The sequence below is a fragment of the Plodia interpunctella genome, chromosome 4 (assembly GCF_027563975.2).
Source record: "Plodia interpunctella isolate USDA-ARS_2022_Savannah chromosome 4, ilPloInte3.2, whole genome shotgun sequence".
Lineage (NCBI taxonomy): Eukaryota > Metazoa > Arthropoda > Insecta > Lepidoptera > Pyralidae > Plodia > Plodia interpunctella.
The window spans coordinates 7,948,220-7,963,850 of NC_071297.1; the positions used below are offsets into that span (position 1 = coordinate 7,948,220).

The window sequence follows — 15,631 nt, forward strand, 5'->3', positions numbered from 1 at the left end:
ATATAACGGAAATTAACGTAGTTATTAGAAATAACATTCATATTAAATGTTAGAAATTCTTTTTGATAAATTATTATGCCAAAAATTTTTACAATGCAATATAAAGCTTGTGCAATGATCCAAATACATTGTCTTTTGTATCATGATGTTGATTACGAATATCTGCTTTGTATTTTTGTTGACTGGGGGCGTGGATGGTAAATATTTTATTCTGAACTTTTTTTATATTCTGGTAAAACATATAGTTAACGCATAAAACATATAGTTAGCTGGTAAAACATAAAGTTAATAACAGATAGTTTGTGAATCTAAACCCGCTTATCCGCCTATACAGTGTTACTGGTATCTAACGCATAACCTTCCAAAGGCGCTTTGTTATGTTTTGGTAAAGATCAACTGGTTTGTGGGCTGGTCCCAAAGATTATCCATTAAAAAAATGAAATAAAAATCCTAATTATAGTAAATAAAAAAATGTCTTTTGGTTGACATGCGCGATTTCAATACTGATGCTATTTTTAGTATTGTTATGCACAGTTATTTTAACAAGGTTTAATTTTGGCACAGATTGTACACACAGATACAATATTATGTTTATTTTAATTTTCTTATTTGTAAACACGGTATTACCGATTTAATTAATTGTCAAATATTTATTTCAGAGGTTATAAGTAAAACATTGGTACATAAAATATTCCCAGAATATATTCAACCCTTTGACCAGACAGTCAAAGCAGCAAATAGTGATGAAATTGTCGGAGGTGACGAGGTTGATATAAAACAGTTTCCTTATCAAGTGAGCGTACTATTAATGGGGGATCCGTGGTGTGGGGGGTCATTAATAAGTGAAATATTTATATTAACCGCAGCTCATTGTTTTGTAACCGCGTAAGTATCTATTCACGTATTCCCGGTTTCTAGGACCGCAGTCAGTTTAGTTACTTTGCAAGATCTTTCAAATCGTTAATTGGTCTGAATATAAGTGCTTGCCATACCTTGATCTTTTATAATGTCAGGACAGACTTTTAGTTTTGCCAGTGCGAAAGCATTGCCAGAACTTTGCACCCTGCATGATTTGCTGGTATAATATGTAAGATGGCTATAGCCGTATTAAAATAATCAGCAATTCTGTCTTGGACAGAAAGACTGTCTTTACCGTAACTGTCTTTACTTTAATGTCTGTCTGTGAAGCGCGAACTATGTTAATTTTGACAATTCATATAAAAACCTATTGGTGTTTTAGTTTTATTTAACACTCATTCTTTATTTTTTGTTTTGTTTGTCTTGTTTCCAGATCTCAACATCAACTACATGTCGGTAGTTCTTTGGTAAAAGATGGTGGAAGAGTATACAAGGTAGCAGAAATTATCGCTCATCCTAATTACCGACTAACGACTGAACTAAGTCACGACTACGATATAGGTGTTATGAGAGCGTCTTCAAAAATTATAATAGATGGAGTTACAACAAAACTCGTTCATTTACCGGATTCTAACAGTCACTTAAAAACAGGAGATAATATTATTGTTTCTGGATGGGGTCACACAAAGGTAAAATTATTCAATTTGCTTATCCCAATCAGCTAAATAATTACTTAATATCAATCAAAATAAAGGCAATTAATAAAATACCTTAATAAAAGTATTTGATTGATTTGCCTGGGAAACATGTGTCAACCGAATCTCCTCCTACGCAAAATCTTAGGGCTATAAACTTTATCCACAAATTCGTCAAGAAATACATCTCATAGTCGATAGGCTAGCAACTTGTTACTCAATTCCAACAATAAGGCTGGTAATGTTCAGTTCTTTCAATGTGTGGCCTTCGAGATTCGTAACTCAAGGCTCTATCATGCCATAAGTGAAGAAGATGTGATACCTACCCAATTCATTTGCTTGTTTCACTCATTATCTACCCATTCAAGGTTCTTCAGATTTCACATAGATAACATATACTTAGAATTACGGAGAAATAAATAGTTAAAATCGGGCTACCTATATTGTCAATTGATTGTTAAAATACAAAACATTTTTTTTCAGGACGGTGGAGTTGGTTCCAATGTTCTCAGAGCTGTAACGGTACCCGTGACCTCTTGGGATTCCTGTCAAAAAGCTTACCCAGAATTCCTTACGGAGCGCATGGTCTGCGCAGGGTTCGATTTAGGCGGTAAAGACTCCTGTCAGGTAAGAATGAAGTTTCACTGCTACGTTGTGATCCGCTGTGCTGCATTTCATCAACCCACATTTCCCGTCAATCAACCCGTCGACGGAGGTCGGGGACAGATAACCTGATCTTGTTACCTTGGTGGAGGTGAAATTTATTTGCCCCTCGACTTTAATCTTTCAATAGTAGTAACTTTTCACGCAGTCCTTGTGTAAAACTACAAAGCCAACTAAACACTATTGACGTACGATTAGCTATATCTTAACGTTAGTAGACTCGACATTAGGTATATCGTTAAAGAAGAATGTGTGCAAATGGTGAAATAAGATAACGAGGGTTTTAGGCTATTGTCACCTTGCAGGGAGACTCGGGAGGACCAGCAGTAGAAGAGAAGAGTTTGGTGCAATATGGGATTGTATCTTTTGGTTATGGTTGCGCCAAAGAAGGCTATCCAGGAGTATATTCCTACATTCCTCCACTACGGGATTGGATCAAGCAAGTAACTGGTGTATAAATTCCTGTAATTATTCATAAAATATTTGAACATAGATAAATATAGAAGGTTCTGTAGATGACTGTTCTTTCATTAGCTTTATTTTTTGTGTATTACAATATTGAATTCTAAAATTTAACTTACATACTAAACGAAACTTACATAAAAAATATATGAATATTAATTTTAATAACACATAGGTACGGCAACGTGATCAATCGGCTAGCAACTTTGCTAAATTACATTAGTTTAGGTATTTGCCACATAAAAGAATCATAAATCACAGATAAATACTGTGGTTTATAAGCATAGCATCTAGAATCGGACGTAGGATACCACTATTCTCGACATTCCTATGGCAGTTATTTGTTGAGGTAGCAAACCTATAAAAAATAATGTTATATAAAAGTGTGGATATCCGTTTGTGTCAATTACGCAAAATATGCTCAATTTAGATGAAATTTTGTATGAGTGAACAATATAACCTGGACTACATACATTTATTCCTAAATTCTTTCGGGAACTGAGCCGTAGCTAGTTCTATGTTTTTATTCGTGGCCGGCTCTGGTATTTATTAGATAGTGTTGATAAAACCAACTCTGCGTAATCCATAAAATTATACTGTCTAACAACCTAACGATTGCTATCAATAATCATGACTGGCACCAATAATTTTTAAGTGCCCTTTTAAGCTGAACTCATGCCAGATTTCCACGAGCGGAATTTTTTGTTAATTGTCAATTTCCCAGTTTGAAAACTATTGGGATACTAGAAAACGTGTATAGAAGAAGTTGTAGAGAATTTTATAAGTTTTGTTTGTACAATATATGATATTAGCATAATTAAAAAAAGAGTTCTTTTTGTTAGAGTGTTTAAACTAGATATAATACCTTCATACTCATTGTATGTTACTGACATTGTCAGTTGTAAAGAAATAGTTTTTTTCTCTCTCTCTCTCTCTCTCAGAAATGGTCGCCAACAATATATGTAGATTTGCTCTGTGAAAATAAAATAATTTACTGCGTTGTTCTAAACCTCTATTTTATTCCAATTTTGCTCATAACCCATCAGGTTATGGGCCCAGGAACGATTTTTGCGCTTTGCTACGTTAATTTTTCGAAACAGTAAATATAAAATTGATATTGAAATTGTTGACGGCCATTACGTTCCACAAATCGCACCATGGCTACATCGTCTGGGAATTTTGGTAATGTGGGCATTCCTATCGAAAAACTAAAAGGGATTGAAGACTACAACCATTGGAAATTTATGCTTAAAATGATATTGATGCATGAAGACTTGTACGATTGTGTGGAATCGGCGGAGTCGGCCGAAGCTTGCAAAGATGTGAAAAAGAAGCAGAAAGCCCTGGCGAAGATTTGTCTCTCTGTTGGACCATCAGCTTTACAACATGTCCGTAATGCGACGACACCGTATGAAGCTTGGACCAACTTGCAGCGTGCATATGAGGACAAGGGACTTTGTCGGCGCTTGGGATTGCTACGATCTTTGTTTGGTGCCAAACTGAGTGGAGCAGAGAGCATGCAGAGCTACCTATCACATATTACGGAGCTCGGACAGCAGTTGGAGGATATTGGATCTAAACTTGAGGACGAATTTTTAGCTGTGGTTTGACAACTGACTATGACCCACTGATTATGGCTTTGGAAAATTCGGGAAAGCCTCTTACGACTGAACTTGTCAAAATAAAATTGTTGCAGGAGCAACAACGACGGGATGGAAAAACTGAACACTCCGATTTCAACGCTTTAGTGATGAAGAAGACATTCAAATCATTTAAATGTTTCCGATGCAAAAAGACCGGGCATTTTAAGAAAGATTGTCCAGAAGGAAAGAAAAACCAGAAGAGTGATAAGTCTTTATTGACAGCTTTATCAGCAAATATTCAGAAAAATGTCTGGTATATCGATTCTGGAGCGACAAATCACATGTGTCATAATAAATTACAAATGATGGATTTTCAGTGTGGAAAGCCGTTGCAAGTGAATGTTGCTAATGGAGATACAGTGCTGACAAGTGGTCAAGGAAAAGTTCAAGTTAATTTAAGAAATGGTTTAAAGACTATAAGTAATGTTTACTATATACCGGAACTATTTACTAATTTATTATCAGTTAGTGAATTAAACAGAAAAGGCTATAATGTAATTTTTAGTCCAAAAGGTTGTAAAATATATGATGATAGTGAAGTTATAGCTACAGGTAGTTGCATTAATGGCGTATATAAATTAGATATTAGGTTGCCATGAATTCGGTTTGTGAAAGTCTAGTAGCTGGTGAGTCCATGCAGGGTAAGGAGACTGCATTGATGTCAGTGGGAAGCAAGGTTTCACAGGATATTTGGCACAGGAGGCTGGGTCATCTCAACTCAAGAAGCATGAATCTGTTGAAGAATGGATTAGCAACAGGTATGAATTATGATTCCACTAGTTTTAATCCTTGTGTTGCGTGTATTTTAGGAAAACAAACAAAGTTGCCATTTCCTATGAAAAGTCAAAGTAGAGCAACTGAGTTGTTAGGGCTGGTACATACTGATGTCTGTGGTCCTTTGCAGACACAGTCTTTCAGTGGAGTGCGATATTTTGTAATATTTTTGGATGATTTTTCAAGAAAAACATTTATTTACTTTATGAAAAACAAAAGCGAAGTTTTTGAAAAGTTTAAAATGTTTAAGGTTCTTGTAGAAAATCAATTAGATAAAAAGATAAAAATATTGCGTAGTGATAACGGTGGTGAATATATTAACCATGTTTTTCAGGAATATTTGAAAAACAGCGGGATAATACATCAAACGACAATACCTCATTGTAGTCAACAAAATGGTGTTGCAGAAAGAGCACTTCGGACTATCATGGATAAAACTCGCTGTATGCTGAAAGATGCTGGATTAAATCAACAGTTTTGGGCTGAAGCTGCTAACACGGCTGTGTACTTGAAAAACTGTTCACCAACAAAAGCAGTGAGAGGGGCTACACCTGAGGAAATGTGGGCTTCTAAAAAAGTTGATGTAAGTCATTTACGTATTTTTGGTTGTATAGCCTATGCATTAGTCGAGAACTGTCGGAAGCTTGACACAAAAGGAAGGAAATATATCTTTGTAGGATATTGTGAGAATAGCAAGGGCTACAGACTTATAGATCCAGAATTTCCAAAGAATTGTGTTAAAGCTAGACATGTCACGTTTATCGAAAAAGAATTTATAGGTAATACGGTGTCACAAGATGATAATAAGAAGCAAAGTATATCATTTTCACTGGACTGCCCATCAGGTGAGCAAACGTCACCAGACTTGAATGAAAGCCTGCAATCTAATGACCCTGTTAATACCCGGAGATTGACAATTTTCAGTATGGATGACTCAGAAGATATGGAAACTACAGATAATCTGTCGGATAGTACTTATGTTCCAGATGAAACAAACATGTCTTCAGATGAATCCACTGTGACGTCCTTCGAAGATGCTGTAACAAGTGACTTCGAGTTAGCCGGGTTAACAGAAATCATGAGCGAGGATACGCCTAGTACGGTGCAGCAAGCATTGGATAGCAGTGAGGCCAAACAATGGCAAGATGCCATGAATGATGAGTATAACTCTTTCATCGTTAACAAATGTTGGACTTTAGTAGATTTACCTGAAGGAAGTAAACCAGTAAAGTGTAAATGGGTCTTATGTAAAAAGAGAGGTCTAAATGAAGAATTACTCAAATACAAAGCGCGCCTCGTCGCAAAAGGCTACACACAAAAGTATGGAATAGACTACCAGGAAACTTTTGCGCCTGTAGTGCGGTATTCAACTGTAAGAGTTTTGTTGGCTCTAGCTGCACAATTTGATTTAATAATTGAGCATTTAGATGTTAAAACTGCTTTTCTTAACGGAGACCTATCAGAAGTAGTTTATATGGAACAACCTGAAGGATTTATTATTAAAAATCAGGAAAACAAAGTATATAGACTGAATAAAGCAATATATGGTTTAAAACAGGCGGCAAAAGCTTTTTATGAAAAAATTAATAATGTTTTAATCAATACATTGCGATTTAAAAGGTTGTCTTCAGAACCATGTGTTTATATTCATAAACAAGACAAGGAGATCATAATTTTAGCTTTGTATGTAGACGATATAATGTTATTTTCATCATCTAGATCTCAAATTAAAGATATTATTAAGGAAAAACTTATGAACGAGTTTGAAATGAAAGATTTCGGCCCTGTTTGTCATTTTTTAGGCATGAAGATTGATAGAATGCAAAATGGCAGTTTCAATCTAGACCAGTCAAGTTATATCAAGAGAATGCTTGAAAAATTCAAAATGTCAGATTGTAAACCAATCAAGACTCCTATGGAAGTTGGTCTTAAATTACAAAAGGAAGAAAACTCCCAGTGTAAACATGACTACAGAAGTCTTATCGGATGTCTGATGTATCTGGCTGTGTGTACCAGGCCTGATATAGCTCATAGTGTAAACTATTTGAGTCAATTCAACAACTGTTTTGGCGAAAGTCACTGGAAAGCAGCGAAACGGATACTTAGATATTTACAAGGCACTAAAGATTATAATTTAGTTTTCAAAAAGGATAACTTAGAAATTACAGGTTTCGCAGATGCAGACTGGGGTGGTGACCAGCTTGATCGAAGATCATATACTGGGTATGTTTTTAGTCTTGGTAACTCTATCGTTTCGTGGGAGAGTCGTAAGCAGCGCACAGTGGCACTCTCAAGCACTGAGGCTGAATATATGGCAATCTCAGACTCGTGCAAGGAAGCATTGTTTTTACAACATTTTGTTAACGAATGTACTGGTACTGTGTGTAGAGTTTCGTTATTTAATGATAACCAATCTGCGAAAAAGCTTTGTCTTAATTCTGTATCGCATTCAAGAACGAAGCACATAGATATTAGACATCATTTTGTCAGAGATTTGATAAATAAAAAGATTGTTGAACTGAATTATATTTCGACTAATGAAATGTTAGCAGATATTCTGACAAAATCTTTACCAGGAGAAAAGCATTTGAAGTTTACGTCTGAGTTATTTAAGTTAAGCATGTAATAAAATATATTCCTTTTGTTTTGTTACTTCTAAATAAATAAAATAAATAAATAAATAAATATATTAGGACAAATCACACAGATTGAGCTAGCCCCAAAGTAAGTTCGAGACTTGTGTTATGGGATACTAACTCAACGATACTATATTTTATAAATAGATACATATATAAATAAACATCCAAGACCCGGGCCAATCAGAAAAAGATCATTTTCCATCATGACCCGACCGGGGATCGAACCCGGGACCTCTCGGTTCAGTGGCAAGAACCTTACCACTGCGCCACCGAGGTCGTCGATTCGGTCGTCGTTCTTATGATGTATTATTTAGTTTAAGGGGTAGTGTTAGAGTGTTTAAACTAGATATAATACTTTCATACTCATTGTATGTTACTGACATTGTCAGTTGTAAAGAAATAGTTTTTTTCTCTCTCTCTCTCTCTCAGAAATGGTCGCCAACAATATATGTAGATTTGCTCTGTGAAAATAAAATAATTTACTGCGTTGTTCTAAACCTCTATTTTATTCCAATTTTGCTCATAACCCATCACTTTTAACATGTTACACCGAGTAGTCGTCTTCATCTACGTCGTAAATATTTAAGGTAGAGCAAAGGGTAACTAAACTGGTTTAATAATGAAAGGGAATACAACTACTTTTTTTTTCTTTGATGTAAATATCTAATAAACTGAAAACGTAATTATCTTTAACATTCCTGGAGAATTAAAGTATTTTTAATGTTCGCACATTCCTTTTGATAGTTACGATTTCAAAGTATTTTACAAAAGCAATATAAGTGTTTGCAAGCACGTTTTTATTATTCTGTCATAATATTGATAACTAACTTCAGTTTAGTCTTTGTACTGACTCTGAACATTCATGGTGAGTGATAAATTCTATTTTGTGGCACTTATTTTTTACACGGGGCAACATCATCATGTTAATTTACTTCACATTCCTGCCAAAAACAATTCATATTTACATTATAAAGCAAGTTGTAAATATAAAAATGCTTGTTTTTAACACCCGACTACAGAAGGAGGGTTATAAGTTTAACATATCTGTGTATCTGTATATCTGGTTGTGGCATTGTAGGATCCAAACGCCTGAACCAATTATTATTTAGTGTTTTTTAAGGAGAATTTAATTGAGATTGTTTTTACCTTTGATTGGAAAATATACGTTCAGCTATTTGGAAACTCAGCTTGGAACATCAGCTCTTTGCAGGTGAGATGATGCAAGCAACTTCTGAGTCGGTGGTTTATTATATCAATTTTTTATTTTTTATTTTTAGAAGCTCTAACCAAAACCCTCCATAATGGGATATAAGAAAATATTCAATATTGGTTAGAGACAGTTGCATCTGGAGTTAATTATAAGGTTATAGGAGGTCACGAGGTCGACATAAGAGATTATCCATATCAAGTGAGCATATTAGTATGGGGGATTCCAGATTGCGCTGGATCAATTATTAGTGAAGACTACCTACTGACTAGTGCTACATGTTTTGATGAAGACGAGTAAGTAAAACAAAACGAAAAGCTTGATGACGTCAGTAAAAAATATAAATTGACAAAATTGACATCAAAGAGAATGTAACAAAATAAAATGATTTCTGCTGATTATTTGTCACCAAAAAGTTTATGTAATGAATTCATTTTTTATGTATGGAATCTACAAATACGTTTCAAATTTACATAGTTAAACCCCTAAATGGCTATTTTGAAATTAATTAAAGTTTGGCCACGTCTTTCCGTTTGCCTATCCGTAATTAGAGCTGCGTTAGATAACTAAATGGAGATTAACATTCCTTGTATCAATAATTTGTATATCAATTTAGAATGTTAGAATGCGATGGTTAAAGTTTGTTGATAATGTGAATGAATAAATAAAATACCTGTATATATTTATATATATTTTTGAACGGTAAATCATATTTATTATTAAGTATAAAAATAGCAGCTTATCACAATATTTATTAAAAAAAAACCGCATCAAAATCCGTTGCGTAGTTTTAAAGATCTAAGCATTCATAATGACAGACAGACAGCGGGAATCGACTTTATTCGATACTATGTAATGATGATTCATGAAGTGTCTTTTTTCAGCATTAAAAATTATCAAGTACAAGTCGGTAATTCATTAATAAATGGTGGCGGAAAATTACATTACATTGAAAAATTAATCGTTCATCCAAAATATTTGCCGGGAAATATTGATTACAATATAGCAGTGTTAAAATTATCAACAAAAATAGTATTGAACGGAGATACAACAAAAGCTGTGCGTTTGGCTGATTCAGATGGTTATCTAAGAACAGGAGATAATCTTATACTTACGGGATGGGGTTATATAAAGGTAAGAATGTACGAGTACACTAGACACAGAACTAAGATAAAATTATACGTCCATTCTAGATTAAACCAAATACCATAAAAATAATCAAAAAAGTTGTATCTCAATATAACAATTACAATTTATGACGTTTGATGAACTATTTCTAATTACTTTTCTTCAGGATGATGGTCCTTATTCTAAAAATCTCAGGGCTACCACAATACCTGTGACGTCCAAACAATTTTGCAGTATGGCTTACTGCGGTCATATTATTACGGATCGTATGTTGTGCGCTGGTGTGCAAGGTAAAGGTCCCTGCATGGTGAGTTTCTATACAATCACTAGCACTTATATCTGCAGTTGTGTTTGTATTTCCAATTGTTTTCCTTTTGCGCATTTAGAGTTCTAACTGTAATTACGTAATTGTTATAAAATCTTAAAATGGTATACAGTTGATTTCAATGTAAACGAAAATTTTATGAGCCGCTTCTTTATAGAATAAAGTATTGCTGACTTCGACTTCAACTTAAGATTTCCTGGATTTTAGAAGCAATCAGTACTTTTAACTACAAGTAAATTATTTATTTGTATAATACTTTTGCATCTAATGTTGAATATGTGAAATGAAAAACGAGAAGAAATACCGCAGTACCTCTGATCTTGATAATGGTAGCTGCTGATGACACATAATTATACATTTATAAATTATTTACTATAACTCAGATATAGAATAATTCAAATCGTGTACAATCTTGTTGCAAAAATCAATCGTGACACTTATTGTTACTTTTCAGGGAGATCTAGGAGCACCAGTTGTATCTGAAGATGAGCTTGTGCAATATGGGATTGTATCATTAGGCAACAAATATGACTGCGCTATAAATGGGTGTCCGTCTGTGTTTGTTTTCATTCCACCATTAAGGGATTGGATCACAGAAGTTTTTGGTGTTTGAAGAATTAATTTTAGATTTATTGTTCTTCTTCAATAAAACAATTGATTTGAAATGCTTTTCATTAACGTTGTCTGCTAGTAAGTAGATACCTAATCCACGATTTATTACAAAATAGTAGTATTATTTTCAATCTTCAGCAGTTGTTCAGCTAAACAAATAAAATGGTATTGACTCCAAAAGGATTTCTATTCCATAGCGTATAGCAAACAGCTGGTGTGCATGTTTCCTGTTATCATCTTATGTCATCAAGGGAAGAGAAAGAGGATGATAAATTAACAGAAATTAGATTGCACAAAGGTTTTGTGAAATAAGAAATATTAAATAAAGACGCAGAACTAGATAAGTGTTAAAATTATAAAAGTGTGGAGCCATCAATCACTTGAAATTGTTATAAAGTAGACGAGGGGCGACAGTAGACATCGTGCTACTAAATCTGAATATACCTGTGAAAACATGGCAGTATTGTATGTAATAGAAACACAGCTATCGTGAATTCTCTTGATTGCTCCAATTATAGGTGAAATGCGGATATCTATTATTATTTTGACATTGAAAATTACCCTGAAGAGTGTCACACAGAATTGCAGTAAAGATTGCATGTAATAAGAGCGTTATCGCCCCTATCTACAGTTATTTTGAATAATGAGAGAAAATTGTGTAGATAGTATTTCAGGATAGTATTTACAGTTATGATTGTAGAAAAAGAGAAGACTTCGTAGTTGGTTTTGAGCTCAGAATGTTGTATATATTTAACATTTTACTTCTTATTGGAGGAGCTTTCAATGGTATTTATAATTTATTAAAGAGCTCTTATTTATGGGATTCTATAGTCAACATACCTAATTATATCGTAAATGTAATTCAGTAGATATTTTCCGCTGGCAGTATCCCGACGTGGGGTTTCACCGATCACTAACGCGTTCTTCGTTCTAAATTCTTTAGAATTTATGTAGCTTTTCCCCGGTGCTTACTGCACATTTTAGTGGGTATATATAAGCAACAAAGTGTGATGAGATTTGTCAAAATATAATTCCTTATATTATTGTTCAGTAGCTCTTGCTCGTAACCATGGACGTCATATCAAACCACACGATGGCGGTAAAATAGTGGGGGGAGAAGAAGTGACCATTAACGAATACCCTTACCAGGTGTATTTGTTGATCCAAATCGGTATTAATTACTATGCATGTGGTGGATCAATCATAAGTGCGAATTATGTGTTGACTGCAGCTCATTGCCTCGTTGGGTAAGTCATTTTGTTGATGAGTGCCATCTTCCTTTTCAGTTTCTTGATATGTGTGAAATAAGTCCAACTCAAGAATGCTACTAATGTTGCTACCTAATTGCTAATTAATTTGAATGGACAACGTGACTAAACGTCAGGTTATGTGTACCTCTATTGTACGACTCGTAGGAATTGTGCACATGTGTCTAATATAAAAAAATATATAATTATTCGCTATTTCGATGTTCTTACTATTAGGACAGTGCCATTTTTGTGGATATTTAAGGAAAATGAGCAGTACCACGTAGTTCTAATGTAGGTCATGGGGACTGCTAATATAAAAACACACAATCCCAACTTACCACCGTACCTTTCAAAGCAAGGAGATCTCAAGATGTACATTTCGATCAGTATTCCCGTGATGGACCATTGCTAATGTTGTCTTGTGCGCCATTATTATAGGCATAATCACTGCGCCATCAAGATCCTCTGTGTTCTTCTACCTCTGTATACATTTTGCAGGGCAAGCAGAGTATATATACGTGCAGGTAGCACAGACTCAGACAGTGGTGGTAAAATGTACAGCACTTCAGTATACACCATCCATCCTCAATACAACCCTCAGACCAGTGACTACGATATCGCTGTCATAAAACTGCTGCGAAAGATGACCCTAGATGGCACCACTACCAAAGCTGTACAACTGCCAAGTTCTGACACTCAAGTGGTTCCGAGGGAAAACGTTATTGTCACAGGATGGGGCGCTACTTCAGTTAGTCTTTTATTAGTTTTTGATTATTTGCCTCAATAGGAACTACAGGATTATTTTGTTGTCTCAAGTTTATCTTGCTGTCAAGATGAGATTTTATATTCAGAAACGACTTGAGGTACAAAATCGAATATCAGATCCACGACTACAAATATATTATGGCTTTGCGTTTTTCTGCGCGGGTTAAAGGCGTTTTTCTGCGCAGGTTAAAGTTAACGTCAAAATTTACTGATACAACCGAACCTAAAAGTAACTATAAACACTTCTGTCTTCCTGTCTTCCTGTCTTCATTGCGCGGGAACCCGTGAAGGTGAAAGTAAAATTGGTTAAGTACTTAGTTCAATAGAAATCAAATAAGTGACTGTATTTAGTATTGATCCCACATATTTTACCGTTATAAATTGTGCTTTTTGCGTTTAAAAATGTTAAAATTACTTTTTTTTTAATTCAGGAGGGTGGTGACACGACAAATATTCTAAACGCTGTGACCGTACCGGTGACCACACCCGAGTTTTGCAACCAATCCTACTCAGGAGGCATCACTGTACGGATGATTTGTGCGGGAACTGAAGATGGTGGAAAGGACTCTTGTCAGGTGAGATTGAATCATTGTGTCTTCGGGAATTCTCTTACAAGTTGTATAAAAATGATAAATCCCGACTGCGTCATAATTCCTGATACTTTCGTGTTCTCATAATTTGTGGAATACAACATGGCGAATACTGGTAAAACTGTTGGCCTGAGCGCCATCTACGTTCTAAATATAAGACTTCAAACATTTACTTAGGACCTATGTATGGTCTTCTGACAAAGGTTTTAGACAAAGCGAAGTCCTAAAACTATGTTTACTCAACTTGGTTTCTGGGCTCCAGTTATCAAAGAGACACTTATTAACATTTTATTACCATGTCTATTTCCTTGGGAAACTGCAAGAGTTCCCTTACAGCTTGAAAATTATTTAAAATTAATATTATTGTTAACAACTATTTGCCCGTATACAGCTTAATATTAACATAGGTAATTAAAAGGTTTTGGAATACTAGCTTCTAGGTTAGGACCTACTCGTTGGACCTATCGTAGGATAAGTAATATACGATCAGTAAGTGGTTACACACTACTTATCTATAGTTATACATAAGAGTAGTACTGACTATAACTGTCATACTAATTTAAAAGACAACAAGAATAAAATGATATAAACATTACTCCGTACCACAGGGAGACTCAGGTGGACCAGCAGTTAATGAAACCAGTTTAGTCCAATACGGAGTGGTGTCTTTTGGCATTGGGTGTGCTCGACCAAATGTGCCAGGAGTATACACCAGTGTACCTGCGCTTCGAGATTGGATCAAAAAGACTACAGGGGTTTAATTACATTTCAATATAATTTAATTCTGTTAAAGAATTTTAAATTCAAAATATTTTTTTTTTTTGCAAAACACTCAAGATTTCTCGAACGACAAACCAAATTCTTAAAACTATTTCGAATATTTAATTATATTGTGATTATCATGTTGGTTTTTTGAATGCTTAAAAACTAGTATCTCATTACTCGCTTGAAAATGGTTTATTTGTAGTGAATGAATGGCACTGGACCTGTTATTATTATAAAATAAATATTTTATTTTATTAATATTTGTTTTATTTTGTCTTTTGTTTGATAAGACGAATTTGATAATTTTGATTTGATTTTATAATTTTCTTATAAGAAATAAAACATATATTGTAAGTATAGTAATTTCATTTTACCGCCATACTTCTACTAGGCAAAATTAACACCTCGGCGACATCTGAAATTGAAATCTTAATTAAAATACAGCGTCCAATGGATCACAAAGTGACTATAAATGACAAAACTCACAATGAATACAAAAGTAAAATCCCTTATCATTTAAATGAACGAGACCTAAAGTTCCCGTGTTTGGAAACTTTTTTAATTTCGTTGAAAAGCCAGCCAGGTGTTCCACTCACGTCACTGCCAATTCGACAGACAATCCCTCCCTGGATTCTGAGATAAGGCACACTTCTTGGAATATAACTTTCGAAGAGTGAATTTCTTTGAAAAATTCCTAAGCAATTTCGAAGTTAGAGATCTGTTGAAAATTTTTATTAAAAAATTCGCCTTGTCTTTTTTTCGTGCTAATTATTTACAAGTGAAAATATTGCTTTCTAAAAAAAATATTTTAGCGATTAATATTATATTTTTTACGTATATCAAGATTTAATTTTACATTGATTAAATTTGTTTAAACACAATCAATACATCGCTATTCTTAATTCTGTTTGTCATTAGCAAGTACAGGGCATAACAATTCATATAATTCATTAGATGCTGTCAGAATTCTCGAAAAAATAAAAGGTTCTGATTTTGAAACAACTAATAATAAGAATATAAAAAAAACGAAACGAAAGTTTGTTATGCGTATTTTTGGAATCGCTACAATTTTAGCAGACAGGACGGCTGAACGAAAAGATAAATGAAAACGTAATTAAGCACAAGGAAAAGTATAAAAGAGAGCGTTAAAAAGTTTCTTAGCTCCAACATTATTTATTTCTTTTTCGTGTAATCTTGTTATTTTTTTTTGTTTAATTTTTGCAATTTGAATCATAACGTGCAGCCGGTGGAAGAT

At 34.3% G+C, this 15,631-nt stretch overlaps 1 protein-coding gene and 2 long non-coding RNA genes across 3 annotated transcripts in view; 2 read left to right on the forward strand and 1 right to left on the reverse strand.

Moving 5' to 3' along the window:
- The window catches only part of LOC135309699 (uncharacterized), a 107,426-nt gene that overhangs the window by 2,647 nt on the left and 89,148 nt on the right, over positions 1–15,631 (reverse strand). The gene's annotated exons all lie outside the window — the stretch shown is intronic.
- LOC135309703 (uncharacterized) lies at positions 119–14,634 on the forward strand. Its single transcript, XM_064435925.1, has 12 exons — positions 119–197; positions 660–885; positions 1,292–1,547; positions 2,037–2,180; positions 2,522–2,672; positions 3,951–4,282; positions 4,375–4,574; positions 11,695–11,792; positions 12,058–12,253; positions 12,755–13,004; positions 13,453–13,596; positions 14,220–14,634. The coding sequence occupies exons 1-12, from the start codon at positions 143–145 to the stop codon at positions 14,370–14,372; spliced, it is 2,205 nt and encodes a 734-aa protein (XP_064291995.1). The 5' UTR covers positions 119–142; the 3' UTR covers positions 14,373–14,634.
- Positions 10,063–10,986, forward strand: LOC135309700 (uncharacterized). Its single transcript, XR_010369872.1, has 3 exons — positions 10,063–10,075; positions 10,236–10,359; positions 10,849–10,986. It is a non-coding gene; the product is annotated as an uncharacterized LOC135309700 (long non-coding RNA).

Coding starts and splice junctions, on each gene's coding strand:
- LOC135309703 (XM_064435925.1), top strand. CDS start 143: ATGATGTTGATTACGAATATCTGCTTTGTATTTTTGTTGACTGGGGGC. Junction 886..1,291: donor GCTCATTGTTTTGTAACCGC/GTAAGTATCTAT, acceptor TCTTGTTTCCAG/ATCTCAACATCAACTACATG. Junction 2,673..3,950: donor CAAGCAAGTAACTGGTGTAT/AAATTCCTGTAA, acceptor TGATGCATGAAG/ACTTGTACGATTGTGTGGAA.